Raw genomic sequence first — 22,963 nt, forward strand, 5'->3', positions numbered from 1 at the left:
TTTGTAGCTGAGTTGGAAGTCGACTACCCTCTTTGAATTTTTTACACTTGTAGTTGCCCCAACTAAGAGAAGTTTGAAAAAAGTCAAAGAAGTGAAGTAGTTTTCACAACTTGTGGTACTTCGTACTTACAAAACCTTATAAGCATACATAAGGATACTGAGAAGACGGTCAAATGCTTCCTCTGGTGTCACTTCTTTCAGAAGCAGTTTGAGCACGGCCATGAAGTTGAAGGAATGGATTAAAATTTAAAACAGAAGAACAAACCCAAACAAACTTGGATAAAATTCATGTGAAAAACATTAACCATGGTAGTTCGCGTCTTTATCATATTCGACAACTGTCTTAAAAATACTCTATATAGCAGTACTGTGCGTACACCATAGCGAACCGCTTATCTTTTCTTCTTGCCTCTTTTTTTTGTACTAGTTTCTGGTTCTTGCTCTTCGGCCTTCTGTTCTGCTTCCAATATGGCCAACTGCACCATTCACAGAAGAATATGAAACAGAAGAAGTCAATTTACTCCGTTTGGTTTCAGAAAGAAGCCTTGTATAAATCTTGAGACACAAAACCAAAACATTACCTCATCGAGAATTGGTTTAAGCTCTCTGTATCGAGCTTCAGCAAGATCAAAACCGTCCTTACGGAGCTCCTGCGATGCCAAGGCCACACCGTGCACATCACATGCACAAGAAAACAAATATCAGAACAGCATGAATAGGAAGTTTCTTCTCCTTCAAAAATGCAGCCTACAGTATAATTGCTTCTTTGTTTTGTCATTCCCTTTTTAAGGGTTTTATCTTTCAAGGAAAAGAAAGAAACGGACCTTTCCAGTGTGTTGAGTATGTTCATGTGCCGCCATTTGCCAGTACATATTTGTACGTTTGTAGAATTCTCTCAAAGTTTCACCAGGCTTCACAAAAGATGTACTACAATATTAGCTGAAAAAGTAATGCGGTGAAGAAAATGTAAAGAATGGTCATAATCAGAAAAACAAGTACAAACTAAACCCGTAGAGTCTCATTCACGCTTCCATTATAGCTTAAAACTTTCAATAGCAATTAAAGAAAGAATGAAGTACCGTTGGGGTTCTTTGCGAATCTGAAAGCCCAAGACTGGCTCTGATCTGCTCAATTCTGGCCCGTTTCTCTTTCCTACGGAGACTCTTTCCCTCCCCTTTGATTAAAGCAACAGCATCCCCCATCTGAATCGATCCATCTTTCCCACTCTACACACAAAAACACTAAGACTGAAGTAAAACAGACAGCTCAACATTTTCCTTCTTTGAAAGTGACAGTACGACAGTTTTCATGGAAAATCAGGAAAATTCAAAGCAGATGGTGAAAGAATCAAAATAAACCTTCACACCTTCAACATGTCTCGTATTATTCAGCAAAAAGTCTTGTAATTGGAGTCATAGTTTCACCAAATTTTTAATAGTGATTAACAAGGATGTGTGCAACACTAATTTTAAAATTCTTTGTTCAAAAATTGAGTTAGCTGTAGATAGAGAAGTAAAAAAAAAAAAAAAAAAAGATCTGACTGATTAACAAGGGGAGATAACTAAAAAAGTATGTAAAAGGGCACGAAAGTGTATGATTACCATTATCTTACCAAACAAAATCAGGATGAATTTAATTACTAAAAATTGAAAAACCCATCTGCACTATGGAATAAGTAAAGAACCTCTTCATCATTATCATCATCAGTCTCATCACTGTTACTATCTTCATCGCCTTCATCTTCACTATCATCATCCTCATCCTCATCCTCATCTTCATCCTCGGAAGCCTCAACCCATTCAGTTTCCGTTGCCTGGGTCAACGGAAAAGCAGATTCATGCTTAAAATGATGAAATTCAACAAAAGAAAAGATGCCCAGTTGTCCCAATTTTTTGATAAAATAAAAAATAAGAAAAAACTTACAACAGTAATATTTATATCTAGTGATGCTAAGGGAATTGAAATAATGAAATAAGACAATACAACAGTTAAAAATATTGAGCAATTATATGTAGAAAATACAAACCGGTATGATGCACTTCCACTCATCGAGTTTGCTAAGATTAAGAGAATACAAATCATCGAGTGTAATTTCTCGATCTTTAATCTCCATCATTCCCCCATAAACATATAATGTATCTCTTCCAACAACCATGCAAGAATTGATACGTCCACAAGGCTTCACTACCTAACAAATTAACCAAATTCATGAATCAAATGAATGAATCCAAAATGTTAGAGAAAGTATAAACAAAAACATAATTATGTTCAGCATAGAAAACCTCTGGCAAATCAGAATCTTGTGAATCCAAATTAGCACTAGATTCATTTATCTTCCCATCAGATTCGTCAGCTAACCCATCATTACCAACAGTAATGGTTTTAGCCATTTGATGTGATATACCATCAACTGTGCTTTCAAAGTCATCTGCTTCTTCATCAATCTCATTGTTCTCATCTTTTTCATTTGTCGCACATTCCTCTGGCTCAATTGAATTTATCTTATCATCATTTTTACGCTTTCGTCCAGAACTCTTTTTAGGCTGCAAAAATGAATGCAAGGGAAGCTATATGTTACTAAAACAATGGGGTTTGAAATGAACTGCTTCCATATTATTTATTAATAAATGTGAAAGTTCTATGGGGAAAATCCCTATACGACATTGAAATCAGTACATATTATAGTTATGAATCTAAATGTTCCGGACCTTATCTTTTGTTGACTTCGCCTTCCGTAGCTCTAATGGGTACCTATACAATTAGAAAACTGATTTCTCAAATGGGAAGGAACTATTGCATGCTTAAAGTTTATTGCCTATATAATTGCTCATAAACAAATTGAGAAAGTAACAATAAATAAAATGGGTCAGGAGGAGAATATTTTGTATCAACTAGAGTGCAGCAAAATACTAACTGATCTTTTGAAAAAATAAAATAAAAAATAGCTTGCAGCTGATTGTACGATAATCTCAAACTGTAAAATGTATAAAACATAAAAATATTTAGGTGGGGCTTACCACCGATGGTTGTCCAATTGGAAGCCATACAGTTCGTCCAAGAACAAGCTCATCATTACATCAGCTGCATGCATCAGAAATAAAAGAAGGAAAATGAATCCACCTACACTCCAAGGGCCAATCGTAGCTTCAAGCCAGGACTATATTGCCTAGTGAAATAAGATAGGTAGAACGAAAAAACTAACCTCCAACTTCCATGTCCACCACACCCCCAAAGAGCAAAGCTCGCTTCTTATGAACACACATAGAGAACCCAGCACGAGGTCCAGGAGGCATCCCACTTTTCTTCACCTATAATATGAGTTTACAGTTATTAAAAAAAATCTCAAACTTACAAGCTGCTAAATGTAAGTTGCTATTCATCATTAAATATGCATGCAAGGAAACTAGAAATAGAGTAATCAGTGTACAAAAGCTTCAGAGTGATCAACACAAAACCACAGCATAGCTTCTACAATGTAAAACCTGCATACATGTTCTTCTACCCAAAAGTAGTATAACAGGTACTTTTACACAGCAGAATATTCAACATCCGAGTATAGGAGGGAAAGTGTCAGACAATCATGTCATGTTCCATTCACAGTAATAAAAGAAAACTGTGGCGAAGTAAGAACCTTGTTCCATTCCCAAGTCCTGGGATCAAGGGACCACAAGTCTGAATGAACAATTCCCTTCTCGGAGCCAGTTTTATCAGATGAAACTTCTTTGGAATAGCCACCATATAAGAAAATCTGTCATGTCAAAAAGAGACCACAAGGTCAAATCTTTGAGGAAGTCAAGACATGATATGCATATAATGAAATTGTTCTGAATCACTCACTTCATCTTGGTACACAAAAAACTGAAAACCACTTCGGGCACTTGGCCACAAGGAACCAGGCCTAGGAGTTATTTCTTGCCACTGAAATGCAACATTGCAGAAGCATTAGTTAAACATATATGTACATAAAGTAACGAACATGAATTAATAATAGTAGATTAACACGACAGAGCCAAGATCTCTACCTTGAACTGATCCAGGTCAAATACAAAGAGATCATTGTGATACCTGCACAACAAAGTATTATGTCAACTCCACATTAGCACCCCAACTCCGATTGTCATGCAACAATACATTATGGCTTGGGGCAGTTAATATGTCAAGAAAACTTCTGAAAGAACAGAGTTACAATAAAACCAACTTCGCAACTAAAAACATAGTGGTTTGCATCTGACCTCGACATAGAAAATCAACACAAAATCTTGAGCTAAATAACTATGAAACTTCAAAATATTATAAAAATCCATTAACAACCTCACTTCTCTAAGCGTGTCATAAAAGCCTCCAAAAACAATAATCTTGTGCTTGTACAGTACCTGTAACATGACCAAAAGTATAGATGTTTATAAAAATTTCTCTTTAAAGATATTCAAAAAATTGTATACAAAAGTAAGAATAGACTAATCTTTTCTTGTTAATGTCTCAACACACATACACACACACACACACACACACACACACACAAAAGCACGTGGAAATTAGACAGTTAAACTCCATAGCCCATTCTAATGAAGTAATGGGAACATCAACCTAAGAAACCTGAATTTACCATTCGATGACCTGAGCGTGGACTTGGACTCCCTTTTAAATTTAGTTGTTCCCATTGATTTGTTTTGAGGTCCAACATCCAAAAGTCCTATAGCAGGAAAACAAGAAGGTAAAATAAACAAGGATGATAGGTAGTTTAAACAGTGAAAGCCAATTTTACAATGAACTATAATGTAAACAGGTTTCACCTTGTAGTGATGGAACCTCTCTTGGTTTGGGGAAGTAAACTCACCACCTGATGACAAACAAATGTGATGATGTTCACGATCTAAAAGAATAAAAAGTGCAAGTGCAACACGTGTGTTTACATATAAATGGAGTGTTCTCAGTATACCAAAGATGTAGAGATAGTTCTTCCAAGTGACCGCCTGGTGCGCACTGCGAGGAGGTGGACTATTGGGGCTCGAAATTAACTTCCAGTCCTGCTTTTCAACATCATAGCGGTAAAGATCACCATACACAAACGTCTGCAGCACCAAAATTAACAAAAAATCAGGTGAGCATTACGTAAAGATAAAATCCATTTAGTTCAAATAAAGCACATAGATTCTCAAAAACGATCAAGACCTAACCTTATTACCATTGTAGAATTCACCCCCATAAAGGATCAACTCTGTCTCTTTCAAGGGATTGATGCTCAGCTACACAAAAATCCGAGATTAACAAAGGATAATGCACATTTACATTCTCAAACAAAACTAAGACTGACCCACTCATCAGAAATTTCTAACAAACACCAGCACAGGCATTACCGTGCAGTTGGACCGTGGAGATGGAGCCGGGACATTTTCCTCTACATGGACTTCCTTCTTCTTAGCTTCTTCCTTTTGTATACTCGACTGTCAAAAAAATGCATATCAAATGACTTAAAAATTGAATCTTTTCTCCATATGTCCATATAAAATGTATAACTTAATCAGATTAACATCAATGTATAAACTCCAAAAGCAAACAATCACTCTTCAACATATTTTTGTCAATACCAGAATACCCTTTTGTTTCTGCACCGACACAAAAACAACATTCCATATAATCTCACACTTTCATCTATCCAATCTTTCCAGAAAAAAACCAAATTCGAAAACTTTAACTATGAATATCGAAAACCCAATAACCCAATTAATCTAAAACTCCCAGAAACTATTTCAGCTGCTCTCAAATGATCCATAACACTAAATAACAAGCACCCAATACACACACACACATATATACATACACAATAACTTAATTGGTTTAAAACTCCCAGAAACTATTCCAGCTATTCTCAAAGGATCCATAACTCCAAATAAAAAGCACCCGAATACACACACACATATATATATATATACACACACACATATACATATATGGAGAGAATGAAATTACCAAAATGGCATCGATGTCGTCCTCGGGAGAGAGCTTCTTGGTCTCTCTGCGAGCTCTCTTCTCATCAGCCTTCGCAGTTTTCTTCTCCGTCTTCTCTTTTCCTTTACCTGGCTTCTTTGTCTTCTTCCCCATTTCTCGGAACGCAGCCAAAGAGACGAAAAGTAGCTCTCACTGTTTCAGGCAACTCACTACAGAGCGGTTCGGCGCGAGGAAGAAGACGAAGGAAAGAAGGTCTTCGGGAACGACACTATGAGTGACAGTGTTTCTTTCGGCGCAATGTCGTTTATTTGGATTGTAATCCGCTGGCAGCTGGGTCGCTGGGTTTCACGCATTCACGCTGTCGTTTTTTAAAGCTGTGAGGCCCAGCCCAGATATGGGGATTTGTTGGGCTGGGCCTTGTTTCGGCCCAACAAATTGGTACGGCTCTGATCCAATGGGATTCGAGAATGTTACATACATAAAATCTTCATTCAATATTTTTCCTCCATGATCAATCAACAACTACTCCCCGCAGAGGTGAAAATTTTCTCGTTTTTTCTCAGATTCCAAACAGAATTTACCGCCCCCGCCTCGTAAAAGCCCTGTTAATCCACCAAAACTGATGTATTTAGACTTTTACCGGTACCACATTATACTTTTCAGATAACAGCACTTAATGTAAATGGGTTCGAAATCATAGTCAACGCCTCACAAGCATGCATTAGAGATAGGTTCAGTGAATTTCCAGGTGAAATTCTCTTTCACATTCTTTCCTTCCTTCCAACAAGGAGTGCCGTACTGACCTGTGTTTTATCACACAGATGGAAACATACGCGGGGTTTTGTTTCGAATTTAGACCTATATATATTTGTGCTCACCAAGATATGATTGGGGTCATACTCCGAGCTTTGTAGATGAAGTACTTCCCGCCTTGAATCGCTCAAACGTTCATAAAGTTCGTCTTTATGGTCGCGGAATAAAGGATTATTTTGATTGATCGTTTGATGCTTGGAATTGAACAGCCATTGGGAGTAATGTTGTTGAACTCAACCACCTACTTTCTGCGGTCCAGATATACCATCCAAGATTCTTGTGTTACCTAGTAGTCTTTTTCTATGCAAGATCGATGTTGGAGGTCCTGAAGCTGAAACTGACATCATATGTTTCCATTGATCCTCCTACCTCCATGTTACAGGACCTTACTATCTTGTCCCAATCAAGGAGCTCTTTTCATGTTACTCTGCACTTGAAGATTTAACGATAGACAGAAATTTTTTGTTGCGTAAAGGTTGTTCAGTCGTAACATAACTGTCAATGCACCTAAACTGCAAGGACTATGTGCACGAAGGACCCTGTGGCAGCCATGGTATGCAGACCGAATACATAGGATTTTTGCAGAAATCATCAATGTCAAATATTTGTCCCTTTCAGTATCATTTTTGGGATTCTCAGATTGAACACTGATGTACTTTGCCTACATTAAATCATTTGAATCGCTTGGCGAGCTACGTCTTTCAGGACGCTACTCTTGGAAATCACTACCAAACGCGCTCAAGGTGTTGCCCAAAAAATTAATTCTACTACGAGCGTTAACCTGAGTTGATAATTAATTAGTGTCCACCCGAGTTTGTGCCTGTCTGTTGTCATGCCTCAAGACTATTTGCGTACGAAGGTTCAAGGGACGACCAGATGGGTTGGATGCAGCAACGTACTTGTTGAAGCATGGTAAGATTTTGAACAAGGCGAAAATTTATACGCGTGATCTTAGTAAAAAATTAGTTATGAAGTTAGGTGGAAAGTTTCAAGGTTGTAGGGAGTTCAAAGAATTGTACAATTGAATGGATCCTTTAAAAGTTGTGGATGTACCTTATCGTATCGGATAGAACATGAATTTTGTGCTACAAAATTTTTCCCTATGAAATCTGTTATACTTCTTAAACACCCTTGTAAGTTTGCTAGACAAAGTTAGTTTTGCTATATTATATGATTTAGAACAACTACTCCATATAACCATATACAAAACCATGTCGGATATATAGTTTTAGTTTCTTTATATCGGTCTCCATACCCAAAAAAAAGCACATTCAAGTTGTCCCCATACGGCTGAGTCGCGTAAAACGAATTTAATTGGTAAAGTTTTCATCGCCAACTAGCTGAGCCATCTAGTCAGTGAATGGGGTTGGCTGAGGGTAAGCTTGTGGCTGGACCAGCATCAAAGTCACACTCTATATGAGAATCAGGCATATCACAACACTAATCTCTGTCCAGAAAATCCTTGCATCTTCCCACTATGTGGCAAGTCGTATTTTAAGTTCCTACTTCCGAAGACTTTGAAGGCCAGAACAACAAAAAAAGACCATGACTTTTGACCTTTTTCTTTTAATTTGGCGTTAGGTAAATGAATTAGCAAATTGGTATTAATTAGTATTAGAAAAATAGTCATCATGCTCTTTGTTTTTAGGAAATGCTAGTAACATTTTTACTTTATCCTTCTCATTTTACTTGTTCCGTTCTTCTTCTCATTCTGCATTGTTTTTTTATGATCGGAACTTATGTATACTAGACTATTTAAAGATCAACTTTGCAAAAGAACAACCAAATTAAAAATCATATAACCGTTTGATTAATGTTGTCAAAATTTTCGTGTTTAAGTGAGAAACATAGTTCGTTTATTTATTGGATAATCATTAGATTACTAAACGATTTTGGATTTAGTTTAATTTTTGTATAGATGATTTCAAAAGGTGACCCAAAAAATAAATAGTTTCTATCATCAGACAATATTGCAAGATGAAAAGAAAAGTCGAAAAAAATCCTCTTTTTATTGATTCATTTAATAAATAAATAAAGCGCTATCATTAAATTTTTGCATAGATGATCATTAAAAGTGATCTAAAAAGTAAACAATTTCAATCATCAAATAAGATTGCAGGATGAACAAAAAGTCGAAAAAACTCCTCTTTTTATTGATTCATTTAAAGAAAAACGCGTGATAATTAACTTTTATAACGCGTCAATAACAGCTCTACTAAATTATCATCTTTAAGCAAGTACATCTTTTTCTATATTGACAAAAAAAAAAAAAAAAAAATTGTTAAGATATATACCCTCTTAAGTAGTGCTTCTTCCACCTACGCGGAGGCCTTGCTTTTGCTCCTCCCCTTCCATTTGGGTTTTGGTTCTTAACCTTTTTTTTAGTAATGCCAAACCCCAACACTAATCTCTCAGTGTTTCTCCTTTTAAAAAGTATCTAAAGTTTAATCTTCACTTTCCTCCTCTTTCTTGTCTCTCAAAAGGAGAACCCACTGGGCCACTGCTGTTTCAAGTTTCCACACACTATATAAAATTTCAGTTTCTACGCATGCGATTAAGAAAAAGTAGGAGTTGTATACATGTATTAGGGTTCATGGTTTTTGAGTTGTAGCTCCTCCAAAACGGTTTCGAAGTTATCGACCAAAAAATGCCACCCCCCCCCCCCCCAAAAAATGCCCCCGATGGAGAAAACTTATATGAAACCATTGATGTGTACTCTTTTCTAATAGTACTGGAAGAATAGTAAATAACTTAGGTATTTGATGTGTACTCTTTTCTAATAGTACTGGAAGAATAGTAAATAACTTAGGTATTTGTCGATTTTTTTCTAAATTTGAAATAAGGAGCTACTAATTTTTCTTGTGTTTAATTTTAACCAACTAACTCTGTGAACTTAATTGGCCAGTTTTCCTTTGAACTTAGTTTTAACCAATTACTTTTAAACTTTTATAATTAGCTAATTATTTTCAGAACTTTAATTTTATAATTGCAAAAGGTAAATTTATTTCTAAGTAATGTGAAACATATTGTTTTTTCTTCTTTTTCTTTTCTGCTAGTTTACTCCGTAAACTTTTTGTTTGAATTTTAAGGTTTAGAGTTTAGGGGGACTTAAAGTCCAAGGGAGATTGACTAATTATAAAAGTTCAAGAGATAATGGGCTAAAATTAAAATTCAAGAAGAAAATTGACCAAATATAAAAGTTTAGAAGGATAATTGGTTAAAATTAAACTTCAATGAGGAAATTAACAGCTCCTTATAAATTCAAAGAGAGAAATCGGTCAATACCACTAAATATAATTAGCAATTGCATGAGGAGGATCGCCTCTGCTCGAAAGCCTTGAGTCTTCTGATGTATAAGGTTTTTAACGATAGTGTGTATATTTCAACTCTTGACAACACTATTTCTCTCCTCCAAAAAACATTAATACTAATTAATTAATTGAAGTTAAAGATTAATTAAGCTGCTAATTTTGAGTACAACATTTGAACCTTTGATGGCTACCTAGATTCTTTTAACTAGTGGACAACAGAGTGACAATGGTTTGGCACCTTTTGTTAATATTATTTATTTTTTTCATTTCTTTAATTGCATGCGTTACTCACATCTTTTAATGTATCATATACTTTAGCTTTTCTTAATTTTATTATTATTGGCTTCTATATACGTATTAATAATTCATGGTCCTCCGCATTACTTTTTAAAGGCTACTGCCCACTAGTTACTTCATATTTTTTTGTTGCTAATGTACTTCAAATATTGTCGCTTAGTACTATAATCTTGTGATATTCTTTTTCATTTGTAAGTGAAAGGTTTTAGGTTCGATTCTCGTCAAAGACGAATTTGAACCACATTATTGCTAACTCATTATAAGGCTAAGCTCACCCTCCTCTCCCTTAATGTAAATAATATCGTTTGTTCAAAAAAAAAATGTACGTCAGATATTTGGTCTCGTACACTACATTTTAAGCACACTAAACCTACATTAATTTTAAGATTAGGAAGGTCTTGAGTACGAATTGAAGTTTTTGTTTTGGCTTTATAGCCAAAATGATTTATGAGATTGTTGTAACTCTTTATTTTGATATTTGAGATTTGAAATCGATAAAAGTAGTCTGATCCTTGAGTTTGTACATCATCAATCATTTTGATCATAAAACATCTTAAGCTAAAAAGCCTTTTTTTTACACATAGTACAAATTTTAGTTTAAGATTAGGAAATCCCCACCACTAAGGGTCCACAAGACACAAGATTCTTCCTTACTCTTAAAATTATAAATATAAAAACATTTTCAGATCTTTAAAAGATTTTGATTTTGGAGTTCTCAACCTAGTCATCAACAAAAGAGAACTATATAAATAAATAAGTAAAAAAAATTAAGCAAAAACTAACTCAAAATCAATATGTTTTCTTGTTGGGGCCCAAGTTAGTGTACAGATAAGAGACTTAGGTACAAGATTTATATTAATTTGGCCGGTCTCTCATCGTTTAGTCATCAAGGAGTCATATCTCTTCAAAACCCCAAAAATCTATGAGGACGAAACCAGATCATATCAAATTTAAAGGAGATTTGATAGATTATAGGTGGATGAGACATAAGAAGAAAGATATATATATATATATATATATATATATATATATATAAAAGTTGATGCATATATATGCATCTCCTGCATGGTTGCATGTCATGTGCAATGTTATTAAAGATATATAGTTAGGTGGGCACGAAGACGAACTTGCTTCGTTGCTGAATAATTAGTAGGAATTTCTGATAAATAACATGTTGCTACTTATGGTATATTTAATACTGCATAATTAAAAAAAAAAAAAGTAAAAAGTGAATATGTGTCAAACTGCTGAGCAGCCAACATGACTATTTAGTAGGAGCTCTTGCTAATTATTCAGTAGCTAAGCAAGGTTCTACAAAGACGACGTACGTGGTTAAGATCAAAGTTTTGTTATCGTATGTATTCAAGTTGCAAATATATTTTGTTATATAAGAAAATTTATAATTAAAATTAATGCATGAATAAACATTACGTGCTACTTCAACAGAAAATAAATTTCTCAAGTTATTGATATCAAACTCGCACGATTGATTATAACGCATGCCTATAATTAGTGTATTTAGTTGCAATACTCCCTTTTATTACCCAGCTTTGAATGAATTTGGGTTTACTGAATAAAAATACATTTTGTCAACCATTTATGTTTTACAAATTTCCCACATTATACCTCTACAAGCATTGACTTTTATAAAATATCCAATATAAAATAGTACTTAACAATTCTTTAAGAAACAAAAAACAAAATCCTGTCATGTTTTCTCTCCCACCACTCAATCGAACTTTTCTTCTCTTCCTCCAGCAAAGATTGTCATCCCAAATACAGAGCATATTTAGCTTTTCGAATATGTCTTCGTTCAAGTTGTTCAGAATTTAAGTTGAATAATTTCCAAAACTCTAGTGGCCACAAAATACTGGATCAGCACATGTATAATAATGTAAGAGGAGAGCCATCAAAAGCCTCTTCTCTTTTTTTAGCCTGGAATATTAGGAGAGTCAACTGCCAAAACTTATTGCACATCTTTTACAATTTTAGAGCTCGTTTGGAAGTATTTTTAAAATGACTGAAAGTGCAAGTGAATCTTGAAAAAGTATTTGAAATGCTTTCTGGAAGAATCACTTCAAGTGCTTTTAGAACCCAAAAGGTATTTTTCTAAAAGCAATTTTAGTTATTTTAAAAGCACTTCCAAACTAGCCTTTAAACAATAATTATTGTATATTTTATTTTATCAATAATAAATATGTAACCACTTATAGCTTTTTTTTTTTTTTTAACAAACCATATTAGCCTCACATCTCGCAATAATGTGGTTCAAATTCGTCTTTAGCAAGAATCAAACATCAAACCTCTCACTTACAAGTGAAGAGGAATATCACTAGACCATAGTACTAAGTAGGGTAACTACGTATAGTTTGACTTGCCTTTTGAATCCAAAATCAGGCAGGTTGCTTCCATAATATATAGTTATTCTTTGTATTAACTATTTATTTTTATTTTTTGTTTATTAACTATTTAATTTCAATTTGCCCTAATTATTATTAGAATCTCCCTCCAAAAACCAAACCACATCAATCTTTCCGAAAAAAAATACAGTGTGATTGTCTCATATGGTAAATCATTTTATTAATATTCTAGTACATGAACCTATGTTGATGTTATACCATGTTAGGTTATACATGAACCTATATTAATACTCTACCATGTTAATCTAATTACAATAGGAAACAAATCATATTTAGTATTTACAACTAAATACCATAACTCAGGCCAGCATACCATAAGCTTAATTACGTTGTCTGTCTATCCATATTATAATATATGAATTAATAATGTAACATGTACCAATGTAACGCTCAAAAAAAAGTTTATCCAATTCTTATCCTAAAAGCTTGTGACACCATGTGATGAAACGCTTGGAATGCCCTACTACTTCCTAAATTTCAGGTTTTCACACTTTCTGCCCTGCATGGTGCCCATTTGTCCTTAAAATATATCCAAGAAGATTCCCTTCCTAGCCAACTCAAGCATCTTGATACAAATATATATAACTCTAACCACCACCCTAGCATAAGACACAATTTCACACCAAAGAAAGAGAGAGACAGAAAGAGAAAGAGAGGGGAGAGATAGGAGAGAGAGAGAGAGAGAGAGAGAGAGAGAGATGGGGGGAGAGTTCTGTGTAGCAATGGGAAATGGAGTTCTCACAAAGATAGGCAAGTCATGGAGCAAACTAGAGAAAGGCTTAAACGATGGAGTTTCAAAGAGCAAAGTTGGCAAATACTTCAAGTTAGAAGCAAGGAGGAGTTGCTTCACCAAGGAGCTACGTGCCGGCCTAGCCACGTTCCTCACCATGGCCTACATCATCTCCGTTAACGCCACCATCCTCGCCGACTCAGGCGGCACATGCTCCATCGCCGACTGCTCTGTCCCGGTGAACCAAACCGCCACCCCGGATTGCATGATCCTCCCCAACGAAGGATACCAAAACTGCCTTGCAAAGATCAAGAGTGACCTCATTGTTGGCACAATTTTATCAGCCATGATCGGGTCGATTGCCATGGGCGTTTTAGCCAATCTACCCCTGGGGCTAGCCCCAGGGATGGGACCAAACGCCTACTTGGCTTATAATTTGGTGGGTTTTCATGGCAGTGGGAAACTGTCTTACCAAACTGCCCTAGCTGTGGTGCTACTCGAAGGAATTGCTTTTCTTGCAATTGCTGCTTTTGGGCTTAGAGAAAAGCTGGCCAGGCTCATCCCTCATCCTGTTAGACTTGCTTGTGCAGCAGGGATTGGGCTTTTTATAGCTTTTGTGGGCCTTCAAGTCCACCAAGGCGTGGGCCTAGTGGGCCCAGACCCATCCACATTGGTTACAATCACTGCTTGTGCTAACACAAACCCAGCAACTGGTGAGTGCCTTGGTGGGAAAATGCACAGCCCAAAGTTCTGGCTGGGTGCAGCTGGGTTTATAATCACATGTTACGGCCTAATGAAGGAGATTAAGGGCAGCATGATATACGGCATCGTTTTTGTCACATTCATTTCATGGTTTAGGGGCACAAGTGTGACGGTGTTTCCCAACACACAAATCGGTGACGCGGATTTCAGTTATTTCAAAAAAGTCGTCGACTTTCACAAGATTCAATCCACGGCCGGGGCTATAAGCTTCACCAACTTCAACAGGTCTGAGGTTTGGGTGGCTCTGGCAACCTTGCTCTACGTTGATGTTCTTGCCACCACAGGCACATTGTACACCATGGCCGAAATGGGCGGTTTCGTGAACGACGAAGGCGGGTTCGAAGGCGAGTACTCGGCGTACTTGGTTGATGCGGGGTCAACGGTCTTGGGAGCCGCACTGGGGGTGACCCCCATCGCGACGTACGTAGAATCTTCAGCGGGTTTGAGAGAAGGCGGGCGGACAGGGCTGACTGCAGTGACCATCGGTCTCTGTTTTTTCGTGTCGTTGTTTTTCGTTCCTCTTTTGTCTAGTGTGCCCCCGTGGGCTATAGGGCCTTCACTTGTGATGGTTGGGGTGATGACGATGAAGGTTGTGAAGGACATAGATTGGGGGAATATGAAGGCGGCTGCGCCTGCTTTCATGACTATGATTTTAATGCCTCTCACATATTCCATAGCAAATGGGATTATTGGTGGCATTGGGCTCTACGTTGCTCTTAATCTGTATGATTATTTGGTAATCATGATTAAGTGGTTGATTAAGATGAAAAGAATGGTGGGAAGAGAACATAATCAAGTGTCTGCAACAGCTCCTGTAGACTCGGCAATTGAAATTATTTGAAGCCGTTTTTTGGTTAAATTGTTGTTTTGGGGTGATTATAGGAGGACCCTTTTGTAATAAGTAGCTTTTATTTTTTTTGTTTTTTTCTCTTATTTATACCAGTGATATTACGAAGGGACGGACTCGAATATAGAACTTCGAATGCATAGTAAATACTAACCTCTTAATCAATCAATTTTTTATATTTTTAATATTTCAGGACCAACATCCTTGCTGCTGTAATTTACGCAATTTATGATTGAAGACCAGCATCCTCTCTACTTACGACAATTACACATCATGGACAAAGATTATGTTCCAGAATTAGCATATTTTAACAGACAAAAGCCAACAGTCAGGATCCAGGGCTTCTTGCTCCTGAATCCTGATGGAACTAAAACTAGGTCAAACTTTGTTAGACTACAACCTAATACGTGGTTCCTGCGTGCTGGTTTTGAAGCTCTACAGAAAGAGTAGAGCTATTTCAACCATCTGAACTGACCATTTTGCGTATTACTTCTCTGGTAGAGGTTAAATCCACATGTGTGGACCCCACCTCTATTAGAGTTACGTAAGGTGGTTTGTTCAAGATGATATAAATAACAATACTCCCACGGTACATACAAAAAAATCACAAAAAAGTGTTGTATCATCTTAGGTTCTAATTATATGGACGCTGCATATGCGTTCGGATGCATCTTCGATCCCAATAGCACACGTATCTCCCGGTTGAATGTTGTTTGCCTTGCTGAAAGCTTCCCAACCACCTGACAAAATTTTGGAGAAACAATTATCAATGTAGAGGACTGGCCACAATCTCATTGTTGTGTCTCGAAGGAAAATCACCCTCCTATCCGGTGTATGCCTTCCCCTGATGGTCATGCGTATTGGCAAGCGCACTGGCAGCTCCTGAACAAGAATCGAAGGGAGGTAAGATAAGTCAAGCAAAACCTAAAGAATGCTCGGTATCCAGTAAAAAATGATCACATATGCAAGGCGAATGCAGGGCTAGGACCTCGATCAAACAGGGCATATCCATTATAACAATCAGCTTGCTCTGATGAACATCTCCATAATTAGAAGTGTATAATTATCAGATGCACCGTTCTGTGAAAATGAAACGCTAGTGCATGTGTTCAAGTTTCCACATTGATTTCTCTATTTTTGCCCCAATGTCCATATATTGATCGAAAGTAGCTCTCAATGATCGATTGATTGACTCTACAAGATTGTGTCAAACTAACAGAACTCTGAATAGATAATATCAATATGTCAGCCTGTTCGGGCCAACAGAAAAACTTCCTATAGAAGCGCATGATTATCAGATGCATCCTTCTCAAAAATGAATTGACAGCATTTGGAAAGAGCTAACAAGGTTAACAAAAGAAAAGCATGTGTAAACATAAAGTAAAAGGAGGTAGCAGTACCAAGAATCAGTCAGTCCATAAATTTATCTTGTCGAAACAGAGTAAAAGTGAATGCTATGAAGGTGCAAAGAAAAGACATAAAATATATAAGGGGATTAACTAACGTACTAGAAACGATTGACTGCCCACTGCCACCAAGCAGGAGAACGATGAGCTTGGAAAGGTTTCAACTTGATCGACAGGTTCAGATTTTACCACAGGCATGGGAAACGCAATGTCCTTTTCTCTTTTAATCATATTAGAAATCTGACTGCACACTGCATCGACAGGCTCGAATGATTTCCCTGCATTTAGATGTATTGTAATTAATTTGGAGTGAGATATCCTACAGCAACACACACTCAGCATTTTTCTGCACAAACACAAATAGAGCTTCCCTTAATTAAATGATTTTTATAATAATATCATACCATCTATTTCTGGTATGATTTTCTGAAAGCATGGATCTGAAGTCAAATCTACAGACTCTTTTTTAACGGCCTTCATCATCATATCTGTTCACATCAGATATTCTTTTGGTATTAATAAATGACATTTTTCCGGAAACGGAGAGGTTCTCTAACAATTATGCAGGGACATATAGCATTTGGAAGAAATCAGTAGAATGACAAAAAAAATTTGGAATCCAAATGTAACAGGAATACCAAAAGACTCCAGAGGAGTTCCAGTAAAGTTCTCTTTAGCTCTTTGAAAACTGTCATCGATCAAATCATGCTCCTTTTTGGATGCTGCCACCTTATTGCCTGCCAATGAAATTGAGAATACATAACAAACAAAATTAAGATATTGAACACAAAGAAAACCGTGTATACTACAGACATTATACACTCAGGAAACCGACAATCAAACAGTTAGGAGCAAGGAATTAACTGCGTCTTACCTGATCCGCCATCATTCAGCAATTCTATTATATTGTTTACAGAGACGCTACCTGTATCATTAGGATTCACAGCAGCTGTTGGGAAGAGATGATGAGAGGTCTTGTTGGTGGTTCTTGAATCATCACCAGAAGGTGATACCTTTTTCACTATGGCTTCAGAAGAGTTATTTTTCTCAGTCCCATCAAACTTATATGCATCAAATGGAATTGCTATAGTCACTGCTTCTCTAGCCACTGGAGCTTTATCAACTAAACTAGCCTCACCTGTCAATCTTAGTGATGAATCATCATGACATGAGCATGTTTCATCCATCGGAATTGCTGCAGTCACATGCCTCTTTAGCCACTGGACTTTTATCAACTGAGCCAGCCTCGTTTCTCAATCTTAGTGATGAATCATCATGAGGTGAGTAGGTTTCATCCATTGGAAATGCTGCAGCCACTGCTTCTTTAGCCACGGGATTTTTATCAACCGAGCCAGCCTCGTTTCTCAATCTTACAGATGAATCATCATGATGTGAGCATGTTTCATCCCAAACAACTACTTCATTGCTTCCACCAGTGCCAGACTTCAGTTCGAATAGTTCAAAATTCAGTGAATCATAAATACAGCTTCTGTTGTCTTCTTGTTTGTCTCCCAGTTCTCTATCGATCATACAGATCATATCTTCAATGTATTCTTCTTTTGGCTTGAGCTTTGGCATTTCATTACTATCATCATAGTTTGAAGCATTTTCTGTTGCAATTGTACATTCCCCCTTGTCATTCATATCATACAGGTGTTGATCTATATCTCCATCTGATTCTTTCAGCTTAAGCTTTGACCCTTTATGACTATTATCACAGTTTGAAGCATTTTTGGTGACCACAGGTGCTTTCGTCTTAGCATTCATACCATACAGATCTTGACTTATATCTCCATCTGGTTCTTTCAGCTTATACTTTGACCTTTCATGACTATTATCACACAAAGCATTTCCGGTGACCACAGGTGCTTTCCTCTTGGCATTCATACCACAAACGTGTTGACCTATATCTCCATCCGGTTCTTTTAGCTTAAGCTTTGACCTTTCATGACTATTATCACAGTTTGAAGCATTTCCAGTGACCACGGGTGCTTTCGTCTTGGCATTCATACCATACAGATCTTGACCTACATCTCCATCTGGTTTTTTCCGCTTAAGCTTTGACCTTTCATGACTATTATCACGGTTTGAAGCATTTCCCATGACCATAGGTGCTTTCCTCTTGGAATTCATATCATACAGGTGTTGACCTATATCTCTATCTGGTTCTTTCAGCTTAAGCTTTGACCTGTCATGACTATTATCACACTTTGAAGCATTTCCCATGACCATAGGTGCTTTCCTCTTGGCATTCATCGGATCCAGATCTTGACCTATATCTTCATCTGCGTCAGACATAAGAGAGGTGCTTGAATCCTGTTTGTCCATCAAACTGTTATCAACTGTGTGGCAAGGACCATCTTTGACAGAGGAATTTTGGTTATCCCACGTCCATTTCTTCTGATTCATGGCCTCAGGAAACTTGAGCTTCTCACACCCTGACTTGTCATAAATCTTAACATCAAAATGTGAATCTGTAACATAATTGAAGATAAGAAATTCTCCGACTTGTAGGTCATTGTATAATGCAAATGCATTCCATCCTTGTTGAAAAGCAAGGGAGCCATCAACTCTAGATATCGTAACTTTCCACTGCCGCCCTCGTGAATCTTCAAGAACAGCTTTTTTATTGACCAATGCTGACACAGTAGGAGCAAACTTAGGAGGCAAGAACTGCAATGGGATGACTTGGTAAGCTTAGAAGGGACAATCTCTACCATCATAGTGCCAAAAGGAAGTAGCGGAAATTATATATTACTAAGTAATATATACTTATCAAACTCACAAGATAATGAAAAATTAGTTAAACCTTTTGCGTGAATCTCTCTACAGTATACATCACATTGTTTACATAATTCTAGAAAGAACGATACAAAGTAATTTTCGATGTTTAAAATAAGTACTTCCTACGGGAATGTTATCCCCAGATAAGAAGAGATACTGTTGAATTTGTTTATCAGTTTGATGCACATACTAAAAAAAGAGAGCTACAATCTACATAGAACATGGGAATAAAAATTAAATAGATTACAATTTAGTAGGGCAGGGGGAAGATGGAAAATTTATCATACCAAAACTTTAGAAAGCTGATCTCCGATCATGATTTTGAAAAAAGAGGCGACAACAGTTGAGGCTTTTTTCTTGTTCCCATGATCCTGCAAACAGTTCAGAGTACATTCTGCACAAGCTTCAAGCTTACTACCCATTACTTCTTTCGCTCTGTTGAATACTTTACCACTACAACAAGGAAAAAAGATAAATGAATACAGTATTCTAATGAGATAGTAATGTCATATAAAATAAGCTTTGTAGAAACATCATAAACTTCAAACTGATGTCAGCAGTTCTTCTGAGAGACCGCGCTAATATGATTTATGACCATGACTACACATGCAGCTTCGATCTAACAGGCACAAGTAACATAAATTAACTGCCATGGCAGAGCGCCAAACTAATGGGAACATATTGCACCAAATTACAAGTGAAAAAGAAATAAAGGTAACACCTTTCAAGTATGGCACAATTATGTAACAAGTTAACAACTACAATAACAAAAGTTCAACTACCGTTTTTTAGGGAAGCGTTGAACTACCTAACAGATGCTCTAACAATTACGGTAGCAGGAAACACTATGGAAGCACAATCAATTTCCAATTACTCTTGATACAAACAACGCCAACTAAACGAGTGACTAGACTTGTGAACTCTAATCCTAAAAAAAAAAATATTCGTGAGTACGTTTGTTCATCTGCAGTAGACAACTTCCTACGCTTCGAAAATCCGAAAAACATTATAAATGGTTTGAAGGGGTTGCCTCACTGTAACTAAGTGTGAACCCAACACATCATTCCATAATTTTACGAAAGGCCTGAACCCGAGCCATGTACAAACATGAGTTCCTCTTTAACCCCGAGGCACGCACAATGTGTGCCACCAAATCAAAAGCTAGTTATTGCCCACAAGCACCCGAAAATCGGACATAATGCGACATTCTTTTGCAGGAGTAACTTAAATTAAACAATGTACTTTCAAAGCTTCACGATCATGGCTTAAACAGGCACCCATGAGACCCGAACAAACAAACAATAAGCTTTCTTTCGCTGAAACAAGAGACCCTTTCACTACATAATCATGCTTCTAAAAGGAAAAGCTAAAAACCCTGTATTAATATACAAAAATTTAAAAAAAAAATTACAAGAACAAATTAAACAATTTACCATAAAATCTTCACGATCAAGGCTTAAACAAAAACCCATGAGTGCAAAAGGTGAAAAAAAGCAGCTGTCTTTCGCTGAAAGGTGAGAGCTTTTTCACTAAACATACATGATCCCCACATAAAAACTTAAATTAAAAAACCCTTTATTTTAATAAAAGGGCGACCCTAGGCTTCCTTTGCGAGAGTTGGACAAACGTCTATCGTATTCAGTCTTACTATTTCTTTACAAAAAGGCCGTTTTCAAGACTCGAAAAAACATAAATTCATGGAAAAATAATATTTACAAGAACAAAATAAGCTAAATTGCGAAGGAAGGCTTCCTACCAGTGAGTGAGAAGCTCTTAGGGGTGAGTTTTTGGGTTGAAAATCCTCTGAAAAAAACCTTTGTCTTTGAAGAGGAAGAGAGCTTTTTTGGCACTCAACAATCACCCCAGCTGAGTCGTACTACTCGTTGAACGGTGTCGCAGAAAAAGGGACCTTTTTAGTGATGGTCAAATCAGGATGCCCACGTGTACTGCTGATGGGGACACGTGTCATGTGGGCCCTTAATTTGCATGTTGGTACAAAACTCAACGGGATTGGGTTTTGTTGAGAAGTCATGAAACTGGCCCAGTCCAGAGAGAAAATGAGCATTAGTGGTGATATCCCGTCACACGGTCCAACTCAATTTCTTATTGTCGGCTTAAATGAATTAAAAAAAAAAATTAGGGAATAAAAATTAATAAGGAATGTGCATGTGCGGGAAGTAAAAATGAGTTGTGTAAATACACCACCCCAAAAACATAAGCTAAACTGAAAATTGTGGTAGTATCCTTAAATTTAGGGTTTAGGCTAGACCAATTATGAAGAAATCATATATTCATACAAGCAAGTCACTTAGTACTACGGTCTAATGGTATTCTTCTTCACTTGTAAGTGAGAGATCTTAGGTTCGATTTTTACTAAAAGCTAGTTTGAACCACATTATTATTATCTCATTGTGAAGCTAAACTCATCCTCCGGTCCAATAAATGATGAATCAGTAAAAAGTCTTGTGACAGCACCCTCATTGCTTTGCTCCTCATTTCTTCTATCCTAACCATCATGTTGCTTTAAAAGAACTTTGTAAGGTCTGCGGGAATCAGGAAGGTGATCAGGTTCGAATTGCTCCAACATCGCCCTTGGGTTGGGAGAACCGGGCAAAGTTCTTCATTACCTTTTTACAAGTTTTTTATTTTTAATCTTATTTCTATTTAAAAAAATATTTTTTTGAATGACAAGAAAGTCTCTAAAAATCCATAAGAATCTTTAATCAAAATCTTTAAGAATCCTTGAAAATTCATTTGAAAGTTGTAAGGATTCTAGAATCCTATCGAATTCATCACTTTGAAAAGTCTTTTGAAGTCCTTCTAAATCTCTCATTTGAGTACACCCCTACAAGTATTTGTTGGAATTAAATAAGTATTTGATAAATGCATTTCTCTCAAATGTAGTTAAAAGCATTTTTAATTGCAAAGCACTTTCGAGATCCATAAAAAATCCTAAGCAGACTCTTAGTACGATTTTCTAGTTCACCACATAGACTTTCAATTTTGTTATGAGTTTTTTTTAAAACGTGTCAATTCGTCCATAACCATCAACCTTATCATATTTTTGTTAATATTTTTTACTTGAATGAACAAAAATCACCTTTCAAATTGACCACGTAGACTTTCAATTTGGTTATGTGCTCTTTTTATAACATGTCAATTCGTCCATAACCATCAACCTTATCATATTTTTGTTAATATTTTGGACTTGAATAGACAAAAATAACCTTTCAAATTGACGAAGCAGATGTGTGACAAGAGAGGGCGAATTGGTGCGTTCACAGAATCACAAGGGTCAAATCAAAAGTGCAGGGGACGAATCATAGTAAGATGCTAAATTAAGGGGCCAATTGTTAAAAATCCCCAACAAAATTAAAATCGAGTTGTCCTGTAAGTTCTGCAACTCCTGTCCGCAATGTACCTTTCCCATTATTCTGAGCAAAATGAACGGTTCCCATTGGAAGCAGAGAAAGCAGAGAAAACCTACTCAGAACCACTCAACCATCAACCAAACCAAATTAAAAGCAGTCAAACCGCAAGTTTTAAGAAAGTCAACAACTTGCAAACTTAAAATTTAGTGGATAATCAAAACAAACAATCACCAAATCAAATTTAAAAATCACCAAGAGGAGGAAAAAAAGACC

At 36.6% G+C, this 22,963-nt stretch overlaps 3 protein-coding genes across 4 annotated transcripts; 1 reads left to right on the plus strand and 2 right to left on the minus strand.

The window, feature by feature from the left end:
• Positions 1–72: 72 nt before the first annotated feature.
• Positions 73–6,229, minus strand: LOC103950062 (kelch domain-containing protein 4). Its single transcript, XM_048589925.1, has 20 exons — positions 5,971–6,229; positions 5,358–5,444; positions 5,178–5,246; positions 4,940–5,072; positions 4,794–4,840; positions 4,607–4,693; positions 4,312–4,373; positions 4,023–4,065; positions 3,838–3,918; positions 3,632–3,748; positions 3,203–3,308; positions 3,018–3,081; positions 2,709–2,751; positions 2,283–2,543; positions 2,027–2,188; positions 1,685–1,813; positions 1,080–1,226; positions 825–911; positions 582–650; positions 73–476 (listed from the first exon to the last, which is right to left on the minus strand). The coding sequence occupies exons 1-20, from the start codon at positions 6,100–6,102 to the stop codon at positions 393–395; spliced, it is 2,010 nt and encodes a 669-aa protein (XP_048445882.1). The 5' UTR covers positions 6,103–6,229; the 3' UTR covers positions 73–392.
• Positions 6,230–13,425: 7,196 nt separating this feature from the next.
• LOC103926730 (adenine/guanine permease AZG2-like) lies at positions 13,426–15,740 on the plus strand. Its single transcript, XM_009335544.3, has one exon. It carries the CDS (start codon positions 13,489–13,491, stop codon positions 15,121–15,123), a length of 1,635 nt encoding a protein of 544 aa, XP_009333819.1. The 5' UTR covers positions 13,426–13,488; the 3' UTR covers positions 15,124–15,740.
• A 1,828-nt stretch (positions 15,741–17,568) lies between these two features.
• LOC103926731 (B3 domain-containing protein Os01g0905400-like) lies at positions 17,569–21,223 on the minus strand. 2 transcript variants are annotated; one of them, XM_009335546.3, is made up of 3 exons: positions 21,076–21,223; positions 19,607–19,772; positions 17,569–19,208 (listed from the first exon to the last, which is right to left on the minus strand). In XM_009335546.3, the coding sequence occupies exons 2-3, from the start codon at positions 19,739–19,741 to the stop codon at positions 17,715–17,717; spliced, it is 1,629 nt and encodes a 542-aa protein (XP_009333821.2). In that variant the 5' UTR covers positions 19,742–19,772; positions 21,076–21,223; the 3' UTR covers positions 17,569–17,714. The 2 variants fall into 2 exon arrangements, with proteins under 2 accessions (XP_009333821.2, XP_048445021.1); XM_048589064.1 differs by lacking the exon at positions 21,076–21,223 and adding an exon at positions 20,753–20,859.
• Between the last annotated feature and the right edge of the window lie 1,740 nt (positions 21,224–22,963).

The sequence above is a fragment of a genome, unplaced genomic scaffold, assembly GCF_019419815.1.
Source record: "Pyrus x bretschneideri cultivar Hongxiangsu unplaced genomic scaffold, Pyrus_bretschneideri_v1 Contig3, whole genome shotgun sequence".
In the NCBI taxonomy this organism is placed as follows: Eukaryota; Viridiplantae; Streptophyta; class Magnoliopsida; order Rosales; family Rosaceae; genus Pyrus; species Pyrus x bretschneideri.